The 22,906-nt window shown below is 45.9% G+C and overlaps 1 protein-coding gene across 1 annotated transcript in view; it reads left to right on the forward strand.

Moving 5' to 3' along the window:
* The first annotated feature begins 3,715 nt into the window (after window positions 1-3,715).
* The window catches only part of ADAM10 (ADAM metallopeptidase domain 10), a 174,482-nt gene continuing 155,291 nt past the window's right edge, over window positions 3,716-22,906 (forward strand). The window contains exon 1 of the mRNA XM_066592537.1: window positions 3,716-3,909. Within this exon, the coding sequence (XP_066448634.1) occupies window positions 3,858-3,909 (52 nt within the window). The 5' untranslated portion in view covers window positions 3,716-3,857. The remainder of the gene's footprint in view (window positions 3,910-22,906) is intronic.

Genomic DNA, 22,906 nt, shown 5'->3' on the forward strand with positions numbered 1-22,906 from the left:
GGCAGCATACTTAAAAAAAGTGATCCCTAAGGCCTAATGCACAGGGTCGGATTACCACCACGTAAAACGTGACGGAAATCCGCGGCGTTTCACTGCAGCTATTAGGTTCTATTGAAACTAATAGCTCAATGTACAGGCTGCGGAATTCCGCAGCATTAAATTACCAGCAGCATGTCCTATTTGCTACGGGTATACGCACGGATGGCTTCCATTGTAGTCAATGGAAGCCGCCCGTCACGCTATACTTCCGCTGTAGCACAGCGGAAGTATAGCGTTAATACGCGCTGCGTCCATATGACACTGCTGGCGCGTCATGTGCTGAACTGCGTATGCGCGTCGGAGCGTCATACAAGACTTCGGGCAGCAGATCTGGAGGTAAGTATGGGGTCTTTGGGGGGGGGGGGGGGCGACGTGACGGACTCCGCTGCGGTATTCCGCTTGCGGAGCCCGTCACGGCCATGTGCATAAGGCCTTATTGTTGTTACCGTGTTCGTAATAATCCAGACAATTAAAATATTTTGTTATTTATTGTGCGTGGTGAACACTGTAAAAATAATTTAAAAAAGTAATGCCAAAATTGCTATCTCCCAAAGAACATATTAAAAATATCAATCCAAAAGCCTCAAGCTGGTGCAAATAAAAACTACAGTTCTTCCTCTAAGGCCGCCTGCACACGAGCGTTCCGGATTACGCCAGCGAATTTTCACGCGCGGGAGACCTACGTATGGCACCTAAATGTGCTTGCAGATAGGTGCGGATGTGTGAAAAATCACGCGCGGATATATGCGGATGTGCTGCGGAAAAACCAGCAGCCACCCCATATAGCAACCCAACCCCTAGAGAACTGCCCAATTCCTTGGAAAACAGCATAAAAACCAACACCCAGTCTCTATTTTGTCCATCTTGCTTGTGAGAGCAAGGCTGGTGGCTGCAGGCTGGTGGCTGCTGGATGAGGCGACTGAGGGCAGTGGTGCGGCTGAAATTTGCCTGTGGAGCCTCCTACCATGCCTACATCCTCTAATGTCATAGCAACCAGTGCCTACATCCGCAGCTGCACCGCGGATGTACTGCGTGAAAAAACGCGTCCATTCACTTGTATTGGAGTCTCCACGCACAGAATCCGACCCAAATTAGGACATGCTGCGTTTTTTTTCCGCAGCGCTTTTTTACTTTTTGTTGCATATTTGTCGCGTATTTGGTGCGGTTTTGGCTGCGTCCATAGAGGTCTATGGACAAAAAAGTGCTGCGGAAAAGATCGTAGAATGAACATGCTGCATCTTTTAAAACCGCGCCGCAGTTGCATTTCCGCACTGCGGCTGTGCGGAAAAAATCCGTCCTGTGAGAACAGCTTTTTGGCAAATCTCATTTGTGCTGCATTGCACTGCAAACGCAGCGGTTTTGCCGCAGTGCGGATATGCAACGGCAATCCGCGGCAAAAGCGCGGCAAATCAGCCCTGTGTGAACCCAGCCTAAAAAATAACCCCCACACAGCTCTGTTTCCAGAAAAATAAAAATATCAAGGGTCTTAGGCTAGGGTCACACAGGGCGGATTTGTTGCGGTTTTGCTGCGTTTTTTCCGTTGTGGTTTTGACGCAGAAGAACTGCTTCTGCGGCAAAACCGCTTCAGAGGTTAATTTGTGCTTGCGGATTTTCGGGCGGAAAAATCCGCAAGCGTTTTTTTCCGCAGCGCTTTTTTTACTTTTGTCGCGTATTTGGTGTGGTTTTGGCTGCATCCATAGAGGTCTATGGACAAAAAAGCGCTGCGGAAACGACCAAAGAATGAACATGCTGCATGTTGTAAAACCGCGACGCAGTTGCATTTCCGCACTGCGGCTGTGCGGAAAAAAACCGTCCTGTGAGAACAGCTTTTTGGCAAATCTAATTTGTGCTGCATTGCACTGCAAACACAGCGGTTTTGCCGCAGTGCGGATATGTGACGGCAATCCGCGGCAAAACCGCGGCAAATCCGCCCTGTGTGACCCCAGCCTTAGGCTAATCCCACACAGCCGGGTGCAAAAGCGGGCCGTAAAACAGCGTGCGATTTTGTGTTAAAACCGCCACGCATCGCTTCAGGAAAGTAGTGATCCTCCGGAGGATCGTGGAGTGTTTCCCATTGTTTTCGATGGGTAAACCTCGCATCGTACTCGTATGCACCTCGCACGCTCTGCGATGCTGTGCCAGCCGCATTGAAAACAATGGGCATTGCGAGGCATTCTGAGGGAACGCCTAAAGATAAGACATGCCGCGTTTTTTTTTCTTGTACCGCGATGTGGGGAAAAAATCGCTCAAATGTATGACCCCATTCAAAAAAAAAAAGCATTCATATTCGTGTGAGATTTGTGCGTCTTGCAACGCACCAATCTCACGTGATTTTCCCGGCCGTGTGAAAGCGGCCTTATAATGCGGTAATGCAGATGTGATTATCTTTGATGGCTTAAACAGCTGGGTGTGTTTTAGTCTCGTTATGCGGCCGTCAGAATCGCGGCCGCATAATGGATCGAAACAAACCATTGATTTCACTATCGGGATTCTCGCGTGAGGAAAGATAGGGCTCATAATTAATACTACGTGCAAGAAAGACAGGGCAGGGCCGATCTTCCGTTTTTTTTTTTGTCAAAGTCGCACGCACTTGCGCAGAGTTTCATTAGTCCAAAAAACTCCACCCCCCATAATAAAAGAAGCCCACACGGCTATGTCCACGAGTTATGGCTCTTGCAATGTATTGGCCCTTAAGGCACAAAATAGTGTTGCCACTAAGGGGTTAATCTGTGCCACTGCTACATAACTGAAGGCACTGGTGTTTGTGTTGGCATTACATTGGCACCTGTTGCAGTTTTCATCTTTCAGAAGAGGAAACACAGGGCACACTTGGTACAACACTTGTGACTATTTGCTATAGAGATGTTTATCACAAGTCAGCCCTTGAGGTAACTATGGAAGAGTCTGTCCACTTCTTGATATGTACTAACCGCCACATTTCTGAAATTGTCTTAAAAGGAAAACTGTCTTTGTTGCCCCTAGCGACCAATCAGAGCTCAGCTTTCATTTTAGCAGAGCACAATACAAAACGAAAGCTGCGCTGTGATTGGTTGCTACTTTTTATACTGCTGAGGTAAAATGAAAGCTGCGCTGTGATTGGTTGCTACTTCTACTGCTGAGGTCAAATGAAAGCTGTGCTGTGATTGCTTGCTGCTTCTTATACTGCTGAGGTAAAATGAATGCTGCGCTGTGATTGGTTGCCAGAGCTCGCCTTTCATTCCTTATACTGCTGAGGTAAAATAAAAGCTGTGCTGTGATTTGTTGCTACTTCTTATACTGCTGAGGTAAAATAAACGCTGTGCCGTGATTGGTTGCCAGAGCTCAGCTTTTTTTTCTTGCACAGCTGAGGTAAAATGAAAGCTGCACTGTGATTGGGTGCTGCTACTTATATAGCTGAGGTAAAATGAAAGCTGCGCTGTGATTGGTTGCTTTTTTTTATACTGCTGAGATAAAATAAGAGCTGCGCTGTGACTGGTTGCTATGGGCAACTAAAACAGTATATCTTGTATCCACTTTCACTAACCCCCCACCCCCTCAGTCTCCATCCCCCCGGCACTACAGCGGGCGCCATGGACACAAAGGGTTAAGCGCAGCGGCACAGTATTTGTCAGGCGGCCTGTGGCTGTGGGCGGGGCCCGGTCAGGTGACGTCATGTGGGCGGCAGTGCAGCCTGTTTTCCCTCCCCCTCGTCGGATAGAGCTGGTCGGGACACCGGGAGCTTCCGCTTTCCCCTGGAGCTTGAAGGGGAGAAAGCGCCAAGAAGCCGAGAGCCGCGGCCGCAGGTTGTGTCCATGTGTGACTGCTGACAGCCGGGGGTCATGGCAATCCTGAGGCTCGTGTTCCTGCTCTCCTGGGCGGCCAGTTCGGGAGGTGAGATGGGAGGGGGACTACGGGGCCGTTCCACTGTTATTGCAGCCCGGCTATCCCAGGAGGGGGAATGGGAGGGGGCAGGGAGGCTGAGCTCCCCGTCTCCAGCATGTGCCTCCCCGACCAGTGACAGCCCCCACCCCTGGCATCTTCCTCCCCCCACCCATACATTAGTTTGCCAAGTGCAGCAGGGCACATGGCCAGCCTGGCACAGCCTGCTCGGAGTGTGCTGCCCCAGCCACGCTCTTGTTTACTCTCAGCGAGGAGATGCGCCTATTCTGCCATCCTGCCCCGGGCATTGTTCTCCACGGCGTGGGCTTCACCCGGGCACCTCTTTGTCATCCGTGTGGCACGGGGGGCTCCCACCTCTCTGCAGGCTGCAGCAGCTCTGGCTTATTGCGGCTCACTTCTGGGATTCTGCATCTTGTTTAGATGGTGACTTGCAGTATTTTTCTTCCTCCTGTCACTTGTGATGCAGGGACTAAGTTCTGGATAAATGTCCAACTGATCTAGATTGTTGGAGCTGGCAGTGCCAGGCGAGGACTGCTGCAGACTGCCCCGCACCCTCTCTGTGGGCGGTTGTGGGGGAGAATAAGTAAAGATGGAGGGTTTTACAAGACCTGCTGGATTTGTTGTGATTTCTGCTTGATTTCTTTTTTTTTCTCCTCCCCTTTTGCACTTAGTCACAAGCTGCGTAACCCTTTGTGTTGGCATGTAGATGGGCATGTGTGTTGTCTTCTTGGGCCGTGGTATAGCTGGCGCTCAGCAAGTGTTGTGCTTCTCCTCTATAAACGTGAACCGTGATAAATATTGCGGGGTGTTCTGCCCTTGTCTTATGCCAGCTGCTTTAGGGTTAATGTGCCCACTACCTTGGCTTGCACCAGATGCCCGTGGTTGGTATTGAGCAGAGGCGACATGGAGAATCTGACATCTTCTGCTGCAGTCAGTCCATATCCTGCTAGTGGAGTGATGTCATTTTTATTATTTCTATAGGAAATGGTCAGCTTGTTTTTATGACTGCTGCGACTTCCCGACATGATGGGGATTCTCCCGATTCCCTGGCTTTGTGTGCCTGCTGTATAGGAGTGTGGTGGTGTCATGTAGAGGGATTCACCATACCAGACTTGCTTTGTTCTTTGACACACCTTGGATGCTTCCTGTTATGTATCTTTTTTTTTTTTCGGTTTCTAGTAAGTATTGCTACTTCTAGGAAGTGACTCTTCATCAGCGTAATCATCGTTTGTGTTTGTACACAGGGTTTGATGGCAGAGAGCCGGCTTGAATGTTGTTGTGACACAGAACTTTACGTTACAATTCTCAGCCCAATGAAATTCATTTTTTTTTTCTGGTTGTTTTCAGAATTAACATGCAAAAACATTGTGCGGGAAGTTCCATCCCTTTGTTGTAACGTTGTGTAGGCGTCAACATATTTATACCAATTGATTGGTTTTTTTTTTTGGTTTTTTTTTTCAGTCTAGTCCAATAAATGTATCAGTTCTTCATAACTTGTTTCTGTTTGTTGACAGATTGTTGCAGGCTATCTGAAGCATAAAGCAGTCTCCTCAGAATAGGTTACTGATATTGGCATTAACTATGATATAGGTCTGTGATGCCAGTTGGTATATATTGGGCACTTAGTGTTTGGTGAGTGTTGCTATCTTGGGTTTAGTGCCAAGCAGCATCATGGTAGTGAAGAATATTGTATTGTCTGTCAGATTGGAGTGAAGTTATAGTTGTTATTATTATTAAACATTAATGTTTCATTTATTCTCCATGACCTGAATATATCTAACTGCTTGTTTTTTTTGTCTTTGTTTTGTTTTTTCCCCTTCGTTTAGCAGGAATGAACCTTAATTAAATGCTTGATACAGAAAGCAATTAGCAGATCTATATTGTTACGTTTCTTTTATATTTGGAGGGAATTGCTACATGTAGGTCGTGTCCTGCTGGGAGATGTGCATGCAGTAATTTCAAGTTTATGACAGTACTAAAAGGCTGGGTAAACCTAAGCAAACATTGTGCTGGCATTGTAAGTTTTCAACATCATTTTATGCCATGTTGATTAGATCGGGCTCAAACAACTGTATGGTAAAACGCAGTGTAAAAATCGCAGACATGTCCCTGTGTATTGTTGCGTTTTTGTCTGCGCATGAACAGCGTATTTTACGCACGCTGTCCTGAACTGGGTTCTTTTTTTTTTTTTTTTTCTTTAAATTTTCTATTGATATTTCCTAACAACACGCATAAAAAAACACTGCATAGACAATGTACTTGCGCATGCATTGTGTTCTGAACGCACCAATAGAAAATAATAGGGTTGTACACGCGTAAAACGCTGTAAAATAGAACATACTGTGTAATTTTTACTTTTTTTTAATTTTTTATTTGCTAGCCAAAAAATGTTTATATTTCTAAGCTTTCAGAGGACAGAGGCATCTTTTCTGAAGGTTTGCAACATCTTTATTGGCTAAAGGGACAAATTATATTACCTTTTTGCATTTTCAATATAAAAGCGTAGTTAACATCGCATAGACTTTGCCAGCTGATAAGGTGCCACACTATTCATGCTCAACGTTGTAGCAAAACGGCAATAGCGGGTGGAGTAAGGGTACTTTTACATGGGCCGATAGTCACCCAAATAATCGCTCAAATAAGCAATTATGGGCGACTGTTTGCCCATGTAAACATTGTGCTCAATAGGGTACTGAAGGAGAAGCTGCTCAGTAGTCGCCAGTCATGCTGTTTCAACGGCACGACTAGTGAGCGACTTTTCGCTCAGTATAAACAGATATTCACGTTTTGAATGAAGGCGGGTAGCTGGAAGAACACTGGTGGGCACCACCTCCATTCACAGAGCAACTCTCACTCTTGTGTGAAAGCGCAGGAGTGATAATTATTGGGACGGCCGTCAGTTGCTTAAGCATCCAACAGTCTTCCTGTCCAAAACCACACTTAATGGGAACATGTTATCACCTATATGCAACATAAACTAAGTTATGGCGCTCATAGGACAGGTTCTGAGAAGTTTGGGGATTGCATACATACCTGGCACCCTGTTTCGGCACTGTCACTGGTGGAAGTAGGCATGCAGACAGTGCAACGGGCTCATCTTTGCATGCTGTGCATGCACCCAGCGAGAGCGGCATGTGTGCGAGTACAGCCTGCAGAGATGCGTCTGCTGCACTGTCTGTATTCCAACCTCCACTGGTGACAGCGTGGGAACGGGTGCCAGGTAAGGGGCTGTTCAGGCCCGCTGTTTGAAGGAGCGAACAATGTCAGAATTCATTTTGGAAGCCTGTTTATACAGGCAAATACATGGTTGGCTTGTTCAAGCGAGAAGTCGTTCTCATTCACTGTATAAGGCCGTTTATTACACTACAAAGAAAATCATGCACAAATATGAACCCCAATTCTTTTTTTTTTTTTTTTCTTTTCCCCGAATGATATCGCACCATGATGCAGGAAAGAAATTGCCCCATGTCCCATCTTTGGGCGTGCCCTCGCATCGCACATTGTTTTCAATGGGGCCAGCAGCAGCATCACACCACCATGCTAATTTGCGCTCGATGCGATGTTTCCCCATTGAAAACAACGGGAGAAACTCTCTGATCCTATTCCGTGGTTCACTGCTGTTTCCCCATAGCGATGCAAGGCTGTTGTGCTATAAAAACGCCTAGCATCCACAGGATTATTGCATGTTGGCGAGTGCAGCATTGGGCAGTGATTCACAGCTTGATATTGCACTTGCCCGTGTGAAGTCGGATTCACACAGGCGAGAAAATCTTGCGAGATTCAAGACTTGCAGGTCTCGCACAAATATGAACACCATTCTTTTAAATGCCGTCATACACATGAGCGATGTTTTCCTGCATGCACTGCGGTGCTGGAAACAAATCATGGCGTGTTCTTTCTAGCTGCATGCTCTTGCATTGCACGTTGTTTTCAATGGGGTCAGCCACAGCATGGGCTAGGTGCACACGATACAAGGTCTCCCAGTGAAAACAGGAGAATCTGCAATGCTCTGCCATGGCTGACCGCTGCGCTGGAGGTTCCCTACATCCCCAAAGTAATACAGATATGGGTGTAGGATTCACAGCCCCATATTGCGCTTGCCAGTGTGAAGTTGGCCTATGGCTGCTTTCACGTGGACGATATTGGGCTGTAAATCAAATCCCAATATTGCCCTTGCAATAAACCCCTGGATGCAAGGCGATTTCACGTGGAAACAGCCTTGCATCCCTGCGGGCTTGAAGGAATCCCCCACCACAGTGCCATGGAGAAAAAAATCGCTCATGTAGTAATATTCTTTATATAGCGCAAAACATATTCCGCAGCGCTTACAAAAGCAGGGGGAATATAGAAATACAAAAAACACTGTTACATAGTAATCAGTTGATGGAAACAGTAGGGGTGAGGGTCCTGCTCCACCGAGCTTACATACTACAAGTAATAGGGTGATACAGGAGGTAAAATGGCTAGAGATGTGTACAGTATGGTGAGGTGGAGAGTGAGTAATGCTATGCACATAGACAATGGTCAGGCCGTATAGTGGCTGAATTGGTATGACTGCAGGGGTGGTTGATGGCGGCTAGCAGGGATTGCAGTCAGCAGGACAGGGAGCATGTTATCAGGCGGAGTACAGAGGGGTTTGTTTAGGGTATGCAGTATGCCTCCCTGAAGAGGTGCGTTTTTACAGCACACCTAAAGTTTTGAGCATCAGGGATTGCACGGATAGTTATGGGTAGCGTGTTCGAGGACTGGTGCTGCTCTGGAGATGTCTTGGAGGCGGAAATGATAGGTTCAAATTAATGTGGCACTCAATCTGTTTTTTTTGGGTTTTTTTTAACCGAGTGGAGGGTGTGGGCTGGGTGGTGGATTGAGATAAGGGAGGCAATGTAGGGCAGTGCTGTGTATATGATCCCATTCAAAAGAATGGGGTTCATATTGGTGCGTCTCAGCGCACAAATATTGCATGATTCTTTTGGCTGCGTGAAACTGATGTAAGTGAATGAGAACGACTATGAGCAACGATTACTTTTATGCTTGCATACAATGAACGATGAACCAAAGGGAGACCACTTATCGTTTGTTGTCCGATCGCTGGCTGTGTTCACCCTGAACAATTACAGTTTATTTTTGCTCATTTAAACGATTTAAAAAAAAAATTGTACAAGGACCTTAAGTATGTTAAGCACATCACCGGGCTCTTTGGGACCTGTCCTATGAGCACCATAACTTAGGCTGGGTTCACATCTGCGCTGGGACCTCCATACGCAGGTACTGTTGCAGATCCAGCTTAAATTACCAGCATGCAGAGCTTCTTCCGTTAAAATACCGGGCAGTTGAGCGGAAACCAAATGGGCCCTATTATAGTTAATATGGTCCGTTCCACGCTAGTCAGTTCCATCATAAGACCGACCCATTCAGCCAGCAGAGTTCCCTTTTCTGCTCCCCAAATGGAGCAGGAAAACGGAACACCCAAGCGCAGATGTGAAAGCAGATTTAGTTTATGGTGCTCATAGGTGACGGCAAAAAAAACCCCGTTTCGGTGCGGGACAACCCCTTTAAGGGCCTTATAGAGATTTGTATCTTGTCTGGTCAGTACATGTGAGCAGATCTTGCAGCTCCTTGCATTACAGGGATAAGTTCCTTTTCGTGTATTAGAGGGCAATGCACTCCGGATTATAAAGTTCCTCAAATTTGGATTTGCAAGACCTGCTCACATGGTCATAGAAGAATTTAGGAGTACAAGTTCATAACCACCTTTGACACTGAAGAGAGGCATCAACATCTCAAGTGGCTTCATGCAACATTGGAGGATATAAGAAATCTATAGCAGAGATAACACGCTGGCCTGGTGACTCCCTATCACCAACTTGGAGACCATAAAATGTTCACATCCTTATGTGGACTAAGTATTTACTCCTCTACTCATCTGTTCTGGTATTGTTTAAAGTGCAAATTAATCACACCATGTCAGTGGGCTCTATCTTGTGTATATATACCCTGCAAAATAGAACATGCTGTGTTCTCTTTAATACTAGCGCCCGCATAATATGTGGTAATTTTATACACTGTGTGAGTCCGACACAAGCCTGATGAAGAACCCGAAGTAGGTTTGAAAGCTTGCTGCAGCATCGCCTCTTTTTGTTAGCCATTAAAAGTATCATGCCTACAAGATTACTTGGTTTCTCCTGTTGAGAACTATCACATTTGGCTCTAATGGCTAACACGGTGCCAAACGTTCTGCTTTTTACCAGGGAAGTAGCACGGCATGCTGTGGTATGTTTTCTGGTAAGTTTGACAGAATCCAAGACTGAGGCTCTGAACGTAGATGTGATCGCAGCCTCGCCTATAATCCTACATTGCTGCATGTGACCAAGAGCTTCTGGAATCCTGAATCCAGTCTGCCATAAAGTTGAAAGGTCTTTGGTAGCTGGAAACTTCAAAGAATGCCTCTGCGCAGCGTACATGAAGAGCAGACGAAAGGAGCCGCATGAAAGTGAGAGGATGAAAAGTCCAAGTGATTCTATATCTGATGAAATGATGTAGAAGCATAAATGTAGAGCGCAGCCTACAGAAGATAACTGGCATCTGATGCCATGTGCCCTAGGCACACCCATGCTAAAGGGCCTTCTCACTGCTTTTGCTTCTGTGTACTGGTAGTGATAGATCTGTTTAGTAGGAGTGGATGAGGTCAGACTCTGTTTACACTTGTGTTGGGTCTTTTATAGCTGGTTTCCTTTGTGTTTTCACAAGTAACAATAGCATATTATGTTGTATTCTATTTTTCCTGGTAAAATGTTGTAAGCCCATTATAGTCTATGGGGTCTGTTGGATGCTGTTGCTTGTCTTATGACGGAGCAGGCACTCTGTTACTTAGGCCTCCTGCACATGGGCGGATCGGACCCTGCATGTGGGATTCCTGCAGCAGAGTTTGACCCGGTGGCCCCCACATACCTTTATGCCGGTCTTCTCCTCTGCTGTGAATGTGCCAGTACAGAGGGTGCCGCACTGTGGTGATGGCATGGCTGCCGCAACCATTCTGAAATGGTGATTGCAGATTGGCCGGCTTCCATTGACTTCAATGGAAGCTGGCCATGCATAGCTCGTGCAATCGTAGTATGTTGCAATTTCTCCCCTGCGAGCAAAAAATCACGATCTTTTTCCTCTCGTGGGCAGGAAACCGCATATTCAAATAACATGCTATGGGCTGTATTTGCTGCAGAATCTGGAGGCGGAAGCCCTATCCGGATTTCGCAATGCAAATCCGCCCGTGTGCAGGTGTATGGTGTATTCTGGAGACTGGGCAACATTTTCAAAATTTCCTGTCTGTTTAATATATGTAATATGTTATGTATTGTATACAAATTAAAAACCTAATGTTGTAGGTATTTCCTGTAGTAAGCTGGTAGCATCTGATGATTTGGCAACTCTGCTAAACAGGTATGTGTGCGAAATCTAAGGAAATATCTGTGCAACAGAAGGATGTCTCTTGCACTTTAAAAGTAGACTCCTGAATTTCTGGTTCATGCAGTGCAATTTTGGTGCAGTTCCTGCATTTTTTTTTTTTAATAAAACAAAAATGGGACAAAAATGCCAAACAGAAGGCTTGCCTTTTAGGGTAATTGCACGATACAGAATATAGTAGTACTAGTAAAGTAGATCAGAGTTTAACAAACTCAACTACAAGCTACATACATTTTTTTTTGTGTATGAATTGATCTGCTGTGTGGATTGCTGAAGTCGTGAATTGTTAGTTTGTCACGGATTCGCTGTGGATTTTCCTCATTGAGAAGTCAAAAGCTGCGATTGCAGACATCAAACCGTTCACTTTGAAAAGACTTATTTTATTGTTTTTAGGGTCTACATGAAAATCCACATGTCTTGGTGCGGCTTTGCTGCTGGACGGTCCTCTGTGGATGTTTTACAGTAAATCCCCTTTCCCAATTGGTGCGGTACTAGACCAGACTGCTGCAGTGGCTGTCTGCTTCCGGCAGAACTCTGCTCCATCTGTGGCGGTTCCAAGTGGTGTGCCCCTGGCGATATGCTATTGATGGCCTGCCCTGAGGATCGGCCATCACTAGTTCATAACTGGATGGCCTTTTTTTATCACTGTCAAACTCCTGCAAATGAAAAATCTTGTAGATCTGATAGGATTTGTCTGCAACAAGTGCATGAATCTCTGCAATAACTAATTGGAAGAATTGCTTTGAGGTCCAACAGCTTGTCCTCACCCTCCAGGCTCCTGCCTATTTACATGTGACAGTCCTCACTGATTTCACTTCGCATACATTGGGGCTGCAGTTACAACTTTCCTTAAATCCCAATGAAAATGAATGGCTACCCTAAAGTACTCTCTAGATAAAACGTGAGATATCCATAACCATGATACCAGAATTGGCTCGGTTGTGTTTGCTTTTTTCCTGGCCTCTAGGTTAATGGTCGGTAAAAGCTTGTCATGCTATACTAGTGCCCAACTATTGGAGTTGATCAGCTGCCATGTTTAATTGTCACAGTACCCTTCTAGATGGGTATAGCTTCAGATACAGCTGCAGGACCACCCAAAATACAAGATCAGATATGTCCTTTCTATACTCGTTTTGGGTACCATTTTTGACCACGTTCTTCAAACTTTCTGTAGGAAACGAATAGCTTTATTTATTTTTTTTAACCTTTCCTGTGTTGCAATGTCCAAAAAAGCATACTTTTCTGTACAGCCTACCAAATTCTCAGTGGGTCATTGAGCTGTACTATAGATTTTAATACTGTCTAGAATGAGCAAGTTTATTGCTTTTCACGTGGAGGTTTGTCGAGTGCCGTAGGAGTCGGATCACATTTATAGCAGAGCTGTAGAGAGCAATAAACTAAGTCTTAATGATGCATTGTCTGCAGCACTTTGCCTCTCATGATGTGACATAAAGGAAGTCGGTTGCATATACGGTAGTGTTACGGTTGTGTGGGATATACATTGTGTAGCCTGCCCACACATACACATTCAGGGTAGACTTTCTCAAGGTATTTGGAGAGTACATCTCTACATATACTTCAATTCTGTATGAAGTACTGTGTTTTTTTGTTTTTTTTTGTCCCTCCAGTTATTTAATGAATACTCATGGATTGCTCTAAAGCCTTAGGGCTCATGTCCACGGGCTGGTCTGGTTCCACATGTGGAAGTCCCTATTGGAATCCGACTCTACCTGGGGCTGAGGACCCTGCTTATCCGTCTGGGTCTTCTCTTCTCTCTACTGCGGAAGTGCCGGCCAGCACACATGCGCAGTAGAGCTTTTTTTTTTTTTGTTACACACACATCTGCTGAATACGTGGTCCGTCTACGATATCAATTGCGGATGGACCGCGGATTGACAGCTTCCATAGACTTCAATGGAAGCTGTCTGAGCGGGAACCGCACTGAAATGGAGCATGCTGCAACTTGATGTCTGCACCCAAAGGTCCGCAAATCAAATCTGTATGATTTAGTTCAGTTGCAGATGTCCATGTTTCCCTATACTTGATCTGCGGATCATCTGCACGAGTGCACCACGTGGATTCCGCAATTCAAATCCGCCTGTGGACTTTGGGCCTTAGGCTACTTAAACATGAGTAAGCGCAATGTTGGACCCAAGAAATTCGGTCTGATATTGCACTCTCAAACGTGCATTTTTATCTTGGGCCTCATGCACGCATAGATGTCTATGTCTGCGGAAACCGCCCAAGCCCGCAGACGTAGGCATTAAAAGACCTTACCTCTCCGGATCCAGTGCGGGTCTCCTCTGTGGCGGCTGGATCATCTTTCTTCAGCACGCCGGGCACGTGGTGCGCAGTGCCTTTTTTTTTTTTTTTTTTGAACCTCCTGAGGCACATCTACAGTGACAGCTGCAGGTGTGCCGCAGACCAGACGGCTTCCCTTGACTTCAATGGAAGACGCCCCTGCAGAAACTGCAGAAAAATAGAGCATGCTGCTTTTTGTTCCCACGTGAGCGATGTCGCATGCCGGGAAAAAAAAACCCAACACATCCGCATGCTTTAAATTGCCTTGCGGATGCGAATGCATCCCTATGGGGTTGCCCGATTTGAAGATCTCCTGCGCGGGTGCCGCAAATGAAATCTGCCCGTGGACTTTGGGCCTCAGGGTGGCAGTACCCTTTTCCCCCTGTTGGTATGTTATGATGTTGGGCCCCTGCACTGTTGATGGTGAGGCTGGGTTGACATCACTCCCCCTCCAGCAACTTTTTTTGTGCATCGATTTTTGTTAACATAACCGTAAATTTTATGGAAAACCTGCAGCAGAAGTGTAAGGCCTCATGTCCACGGGGAAATTCGGTCCTGTACAGAATCCCGCAGCAGGTCCATCCTGCCCTGCAGACATGAGGCCAAGAAATCGATTATATTTACCTGTCCCGATGCTGCGGGTCTCCCCTCCATCATGGCCGAATCTTGTTTCTTTAGCCCGGCACGCCGGCAGCGTGTCGCGTGAATGCGCTGAGCACACTTTTAAAATTTTTATTTTAAACTTCTGCTTTTCCACGGCATGGACGCAGTGACAGCTGTGTCTGTACTGTGGATCTGGACGGCTTCCATTGGCTTCAATGGGAGCTGTCGGTGCGGGAAAACCCGCAGGATGCTCCATTTTAAGCGGTGTTTCCCCATACCTGCAATCTGTGCTCCAGGGAAAAAAGACATGCGCAGGTATTTAATTACCTGTGCGTGTCCAATGATTCCCTATGGGTGCGGATTACGTGTGTGGTAGAACCATGCGGATTTACTAATTCTATTTTGCCCGTGGACATTGGGCTTAATACTAGCCTTGTTATCTGAAGGTTCTGCCTTCTCACTAATTGTCCACTTATTTTGGCCTGAATTGTATTCTTGTATTTTATTTTATTTTTTTGAACAGTAATTTCAATTATTTGCTTTTTTTTTTTTTTTCCCCGAAGGACTAAGGCCTCCTTCACACGGGCGACAAAGTAGCGCGATTTTGTAGCATTGCTACAAATTGCATGTATGAGAAGCCCATGGTTTCCTATGGGTTCCTTCACAGATGAGATGTTTTGTAGCATGCTACAAAATGACACACAAACCTCGCAGGTCCGGCGATATGCCCACGACACGTGAGGTTTTGTAGCCCGTTTCTCTATGGAGCCTTCCTCCCTGCTGCATCGCACGAAAACGCGATTTGCATGCAATGCAACTTTGACAGTAGCAGATGCTACAAAGTCGCGTGATTTTGTAGCGTCACTTGCGACTTTGTAGCGCTACAAAATCGTGGTATTGCTGCGAGAAAATCTCATCGATATTGTACGGTGCAGCGATGCGATATCGGTGCGATTTTTCTCGCAACGATGCGGTGTCGCCCGTGTGAAGGAGGCCTAATTCAGATGACTGAAATGTGTCTGCATTGTACAGTGGTAACTCCTGCCTAGCTGTTGCTTTAATGATACAAACTTACAATATTCTAAGCAATATAGGATGCTGTAACGTTGGCTCACAAGAGTTGCAATTTAGCTGGGAATTGCCGCTGCAAAACAGACGCCAAAGTGCCTGAAGATGTCTGTATTAGCCTTTACTCCTTTTCTGCCGGTGAGCGGACTTGCTGGTGTAACTTATCTTGTGAATCTGAAAAGTTCCACCAAGGGCTCATGCGAGATCCGCAGCAGATACCGGCTGTGAGCCCGGCTAGCGCGCAGCCCCCCCCCCCCCCCCCTGTACCTTATTTTTCTGTATTGTGGGTGACCGTAGAGGCTCGGTGTCTGTCATGCGCAGTACATTTTTAAAAATTTTTTTAAAACAAATCTTTGTATTTCCTGCGCCATTGATGAGCAATTATATAGGTACCCACAGCCCATACTCAATCCTAAATGCGTATGGGCTGCGGGTTGGAAGGCCTCCATTGACTTCAATGGAGGCAGTATGCGTGGAGTCCACAGCAAAATAGAGCATGGCGCAATATTTCTTCTGCTTGCCACTTATACAATTTGTATCCGCAAGTGTGAATGAACAAGCAAAAGTACATGGTTCTTGAACGGCCGCGTTTTGCTGCAAATTCCAGAATTGGAATCCACCCATGTGAGCCTGGCTTTGTCTACTTTTTTTTTTTTTTTTTTCTTGTGGCATGAATACAATACTAATAATGGTTGTGCCGTACAGACTCCAGTAGGAGTCATGAGGTCTGTAAGGGCTCTTTCACATGACTGTATGTGTGGGGTTTTTTTTTTTGTTGCTACTGTAAAATTCCATGAATGAAGAATTGTTGAGATCAAGTCCAGAACTTGAGCCGTGTATTTCCTGCCATTCACAAGGGTGGCTCTAATGCTCATAAATCGTGGGGAAAAGGTAATGGTTTTTGCTGCGCTTTTCATGCGCTGATAACGCAATCACTAGTGTGACGGAGCCCTTAGCTGATAAGGCATCTCGGCAATGAAAACCCTGGTTTGGCTCGGTCTCCTCTCTACCGGACTTACCATTGGCCTGACGGTAGGTTTGAGGTCTTTCAAAGGCGCAGCCCCTATGTTAGTAGATGATGCCTAAAGTTTTTACCTTTTGACCGTGCTGGGGTTTTCACAACTATCTGCAATGGAGTGGTGTGGAAACTTCTGGAGGAAATGTCATTATCTGACGAACCTTCTGGTTTCCACACCCCGTATGTACAGCATGGTTACACAACAGCCTTCAGTACACCAAGGGCAAGAACACAACGTGAAAGTAACAATCTCTCACATAATCCCATCACATGTCAGGAATAGAGATGAGCGAGCACGCTCGGATAAGGCCGCCTGCAGACGGGCGGAAATTCCGCAGCGGGATTTCCCACGGAATTTCCACCCCTGGAAGCTGCCATAGGATTGCGTTAGCAAACGCAATCCTATGCAGACGGCTGCAATTTGGCCGCACAAAATCTCACGTGGCAAACAAGTCGTGGCATGCTCTATTTCTGTCTGAGGCTCGCAGAGCCGTGCACAGAAACAACACTCACCGTCCGCCGGCTCCGCTCTGCGAATGCGCCGGCAGCCGGCACATGAAAGATATGGGGCCGCGGGAGCAGGTAAGTGTCACGCTGCTCTCTGCAGGCGCTCGGGTAAGGGTCCCGCTGCGAGAATTCTCGCAGCCGGATCTGACCCGGCCGTCTGCAGGCGGCCTAAGTCATTTACTCGAGCAAGCCTCAAACTTCTCAATTAACTGCAGTCTTGTCTGAGCGTGCTGGGGGGTGGGGCGGCGGGGTGTAGCGGGGGAGAGAGTGAGAGATGAATTTTGCTAAATGCGCAGCAAGACGAATCGCAGTATGTTCTATCTTGGCGAGTATTATGCCCGCATGCACGCCAAGATGCTGTGTGCTGTGTGTTAAGTAAGCGATGCAAGCAATAAAGTATGGGTACTTGCTGCAAGTCATGCTTGTCTCACAGGCGGCATGCAGCGGGTTATGAACGTCTGAGCCCGGCTTTATGCATCATTCCAAATTGCTATTACAATGAACCAGTGTTTCCCCGAAAAGAAGACCCTGTCTTATATTAATTTTTTGCCCCAAAAAAGGCACAGACAGGGTCGTTTTTTTGTAGGATGTCTTATCATACTTGCCTAGCAGGTGCCGTTCAGGTCCCTCCCGCTGGTCTCTGGAGCTCCAGGCATTCTTGCTTGCAGTTCTCAGCTGCTGACAGAAGAACACTTGCTGGGAACAAGGTTTCTAAATTCCCCACTTCGAGCAAGCGACTGCTCCGATTGGCTGAGCCAAGGCGCTCGAGAACCAATCAATGCAGCGCTTGATGAATCAATCACAGCTATTCAATGCGAGGAGCAGTGGGGCTTCATAGAGGATTGGTACAGGGCTAGCTGTAATACATTACTGTGCACGAAGCCCAAGGTAAAATGGAATTGTCCACATATCGCTGCATCACTAATGACTGTGTGGTTGCCATACTGGAAATGAGTCGACCTTAAAAGTGATGCTCCCGGCAGCTGCCTCTCTGGAACTACACAAGCGGTTGCATTCAGGCTGGGTTCACACAGGGTGGATTTGCCACGGAAATTCTGTCCTGAATTTCTGGGATTAGCCAGCCATGTGGAAGAGATTTGTCAAAAATCTCATCCACACAGGACGGCCAATCCGTTGCGGCAAAGCCGGCGCTGCAGCGTGGATTCCCTTGCCGCAGCATGGTTTTGTTTTTTTTCCCTTTTCTGTTTGGAGATGCGTTGCTCTCTATGGGAGCGCCGGCCGCAACGAAAAAGCATGTGACCAAGCTGCTCCAAAACCAACGGCAAAGTGCCACGGGTTTTGAAGCTGCGCTTTCCCAAGGAACATGTTATGTTTTTTTGCTGCAGCAAAACCCTGAGATTTCTGTCAGGATTCCGCCCTGTGGGAGCCCAGCCTAAAAGAGCTGCTTGCCTGATTAGCTATTGCTTACGTACCTCTTTGTCCCAAGAAATGTACAGCAAAGTAGGCAGAATGTAAGCAAATTTGTATGAAATTGGATGTTCCTGGTACATTCTGTGAGTGTTCAGGTGGAACGTGGTAGGATTTAAAGTGGCCCAGGTTGGGAGCTATGTAATTTTTTTGGGCTGCTGGGTGCTGATCCTGAAAAAAATGGGCCAGTAGAACACAGGGTCAGCTATTTCAGACTTTATCTGGCTTCTCTGTGATGTATATCCCCGTGAAGCCTGCAGGACTGCTGGAATAATAGGTGTTGGCATTGTTTTGCTTGTTTTTAGCTGATCGGTGAGCAGAGTTGGGTTTTTGTCTTACAGGCTTCCTTCCTTTTTCCTGTTTTCCTGCATATTCCCTGCTGCCCCAGAATTCTCCCGTCGGCCCCATCAAATGCATCCTTCTAGTTGTTAGTGTCTACAACTCTCCTCCTTTTTTAATGATTCTGAGCTCACGTTTTCCTGGTCTTTTCCATGACTTTGGAGCGCACTTAAATTGTGTATTACGCACGCCATGTACCTGTGTAAAAAGAAGTGGTCCAAAGCGGAGATTCAAATGCATTGATTTTCGCTGTCCCACTCACATATGCAGTTGTTCATTGCATATAATTCACATGGAAAGAAACGCAGCATGTTCTATTTTACCGCATATTACACGCGATAGTGCCGTATTCTGTGTGCGTACAAAACGCTCTACAGATGCCATTACATTACATATGTGCAGAATTTATATGCACGATGTGCATTAATATGGCCATACAGAAGTGCTGAACCCCACTTGCTTTTGCGGGACAACCCCTTTAAGGTGCATTTACACACAAAGATGATTGCTCAAAAGATAGCTTTTGTGCGATCATTTTTGAATAAACTACTACTTGGTACTAATGCCTATTAGTACCAATTAGTAGCGTGTGAGCCTCTGGGAGCTGTAGTCAAAGAACAGACCACCTGCTGTTCTCTGAATAAATTCCCTTTGTTTTGTCAAGGGGCTGACAGCTGAGACAATGTAATCAGCGCTCCCCAGGCAGAACAGTGGGCAGTCCTTATCAGCTGTTCTGCGGAATGATGGATTTCATGCCGAACTGATATTCATAGTTTGGCAGAAAAGTGAAAGATGGTCTCATTTACACCCAACGATTATCGCTCAAAAGATGCTTTTGAGCAATAATCATTGTGTCTGGGCTTTTAAAATGTTCCAAAATTCTGCACATAATGCTGCATCAAACTTTGGCCCTCCCTAGGGGGTTTCACATGCTGGCTTTTGTGGCTTTTTTTTTTTTTTAATACAAAAGTGGATTCAGTTGGAAGGAAACCTATATGTCCTTCCTATATACCATATTTCCCATTTTGTTTTAAATCCACTTTTGGCGTTGGCAATTAATAAAATTAAGCTGCCACAAAAACCTTCCAGTGAAACCACCCTTATGAAGCCAACACATGGGACGAGAGATCCATACCAGTTCTGATATGGTACGAATTCCCAATATGGTGCTAGTTTCTTGTATTGAGCGATGTATTGTATGCCATGTTTATATGACAAATAGCCGTATGCTTCTAAACCATATTTCCAATATATGATTATAAGGTTGAGTCAAGAGTGTTCCACAGTTAAAGGGAACTTGTCGTCAAGTTTTTTTTTTTACAATGTAATCTACAATAAACCTTTAACAGTGCTGCTAATGAGACTTCCTTATCGCTAATTAGTTTTGCAGTACGTGCCCAGTACCTTTATACAATCTGCTTCTTGAAGTTTTCCAGTGCTGTATAAAAATGAGTTGATGAGAGCCAGATATTTTCCTTGATTGGCATGCATAGTGACTTACCATCTTCACTTCAGTCCCATGGAAGCGCTGTAACAAACCCTGTCCGCGCACCTCAGCTCTCCCCTAGTTGGTTGGACTTCAGCGGCGTACTCCTTGAGGATCGTTACTCCCACAGTCATCTGACCTCTGACAGTTGCGCCACTGATGGTTACAGCTGGTAGAGGATATGCAGGCAGGGTTTGCTATGGTGCCTGTGCGGGATTTCAGCAAAGAAGGGAAATTGGTGTGCATGCCAATCAAGGATGGGTGTGCCTGGTAGGTGCTGATGCAAAAATCTTGACTTTTTTTTTTTCCCCTACAAAATCTGTTTTTTCAGCTCATTAGAATACAGTGCAAAAAAATTCCAAAACAGCTTGTAAAGGTACCGGGGCACGGGTAACAGAACGAAGTAGCGAGAAGGAAATCTCATTAGTAGTACTGTTAAAGGTTTATTGCATTGTAAAAACTTGATGCGTTCCCTTTTAAGGCTTATGCATGATTCATTGTCTGTTGCTTTAATTCTATTTTCCCTATAATTATTCATATAGTGCTTTTTGTATCTATTTTTCATGCAACTTTTATTGAGGTGGTGTTTTCCATGCCTTAGATAGGATGTTATTTATTTATTTTTTCTCTTCTGTTTTGCTCTCATAAGACCTAATTTTTCCAAATCTGTATGTAGATGAACCTGCCCCTTTCTTGATTCGGACAGCAATGCATTGTGGGTATTTAGCTCTCTCATCACAGCTTGCTCATAGCTACCACGAGGCTGAGCGACATTATGTGCTAACCACCGCTGATTAATTTATTCATCTCTTATCGAGCTCTGAGTCATCTGGTCAATAACACAACACATTCCTGACAACTCCCACACGCGCTCCTTTAGTAAAATTTTCAGAAATGTCTGGAAATAAAGTCTGCAAACGCTGATCTCTTGAGAACGTTTAGCTGCCTTTCTTTGTGTTGGAAGCCATTTTTTTAATGGCCAGTATGGCTTTCTTTCATCTTCTAGAATGTAGTAGTCGTCGTAATAAATCATCTTCATATAGTACCAGCATTCTGCAGTGCCTCGAAATGCTGTAGAAAAGGATAAAAGAAGTAATAAAAATAAGTCTGCATCCACAAACGATGAAAAAAGCAAAGAGGCGCTTGCTAGCTAGATAAAGGCACAGAAAGGGGAATGTACAATTTTTTTTTTAATAGTCCACTGTGATATTTGCATCAATGCATCCTGCTAATTTTAGGGCCGCCGGTGACAGGTGTCTGATACCCTGTAAAATGGAATATGCTGCGTGTTTTTTTTTAAATTTATTTAGTTATTTTTTTTTTAGATGTGTATTATACGCAATAAAAAAAACACTAGTGTGAGTGGGTCAATGCAAATCGAGGGTTTCATCAGAATTTTGCTGTTTAGTGGAGTTTCCACATTCTTAAAGTATTCCGCCTCCCTTTATTTTCTGCATTATTCAGGAAATCTGTTGGGTCAGTGGGGGGGGACAAAGGTAGATCTTGAGCTCACTTTTGCTGACAGAGCAGTTGTGGACATTTGCCACTTGCTACCGTCTTGAGGTCTAAGGCCCCCTGTCCACAGAAGTGATTTTGCTGGCGGTAAACCGCCGGCAAATCATGCTAGCCGACGCTTTCCATAGCATTGCTATGGAAAGCAGCGCCCCCTGTCCACGAGCGAAGAATCATTGATTCCCGCTCGCGGCGAGCAATTCGCATCATGCTGCGAATTGCCACGATTCTCCACGGCCAACCTATCTATAAGATAGGGCTGACCAGCAGAGATTTAGCGCCGGCTCCCGCAGCAGATCTCCGTGCCACCTGTGGACAGCCAGCCTAAGGCTGTGTCCACACAGGCTGCAAAATCTCGCTACAAAACATCACTCATGTCAAAGAACCCATTAGAAACCATTGGCTTCACATTGTAGTGATATTTTAGAGCCCGTGCGGATACAGCCTCAGGCCTCCCTCACACAGGCGTTTTTTGTACAGCGTTTAGCGCTGCGCTAAACTCTGTACAACGCTCCCATTCATTTCAATGGGGCTGTTCACGCAAGGCTGAAAACGCAGCGTCTTTAACACTGCTCTTTGACAGTGTTGCATGTCCTATTTTTGCAGTTTTCAGCCCTGTCGCCCATTGAAATGAATGGGCAGCGGTTTAAGCAATGCCGAAAACGCAGCACAACTTTGTACTGCGCTTTTGGCAGCGCTAAATGCCATATCTACACTGCCTGAGTAAAAAAAAATTAATACACTCCTTGCTGGTGTCGCTGTCCCCAGCGCCACTCTCGGGACTTGTCAGCTGCCGGCGGAACTTTTTCTGACAGTGACTCGAAATCCCTGCCTCCAATGAGAGATCGCTCTGATTGGCTAAGTGCTGCTGAGTGACAGCCCACTCAGCCAATCACAGCCAGTGATTGGACGCATCCAGTTGTGGCTCTGATTGGCTCAGCCGGCTGTCACTCCGGGGCGCTTAGCCAATCAGAGTAATCGGCGGGCTTCACAAGGTCCCGACAGCGGCACTGAGGACAGCGACTTCACCAGCTTTCTTTTATCAGCAGACTTGGCTGTGCCTAAAACGCAGCCAAAACGCTGGTATAATGCATGCCAGCGCTGCTAAAAACCGGGTGGAATCTGCAGTAAACGCAGTGTTGAAAAACACTGCGTTTTCTGTAAACGCCTGTGGGCGGGAGGCCTACGATGCAGAAACAAATTAGAGAACTCATAGAGCTGACCTTTCTAGTCCAGACACGAAGTTATCTAGATATTCTCTAGTCGTG

This window comes from Eleutherodactylus coqui, chromosome 2 (genome assembly GCF_035609145.1).
Source record: "Eleutherodactylus coqui strain aEleCoq1 chromosome 2, aEleCoq1.hap1, whole genome shotgun sequence".
Lineage (NCBI taxonomy): Eukaryota > Metazoa > Chordata > Amphibia > Anura > Eleutherodactylidae > Eleutherodactylus > Eleutherodactylus coqui.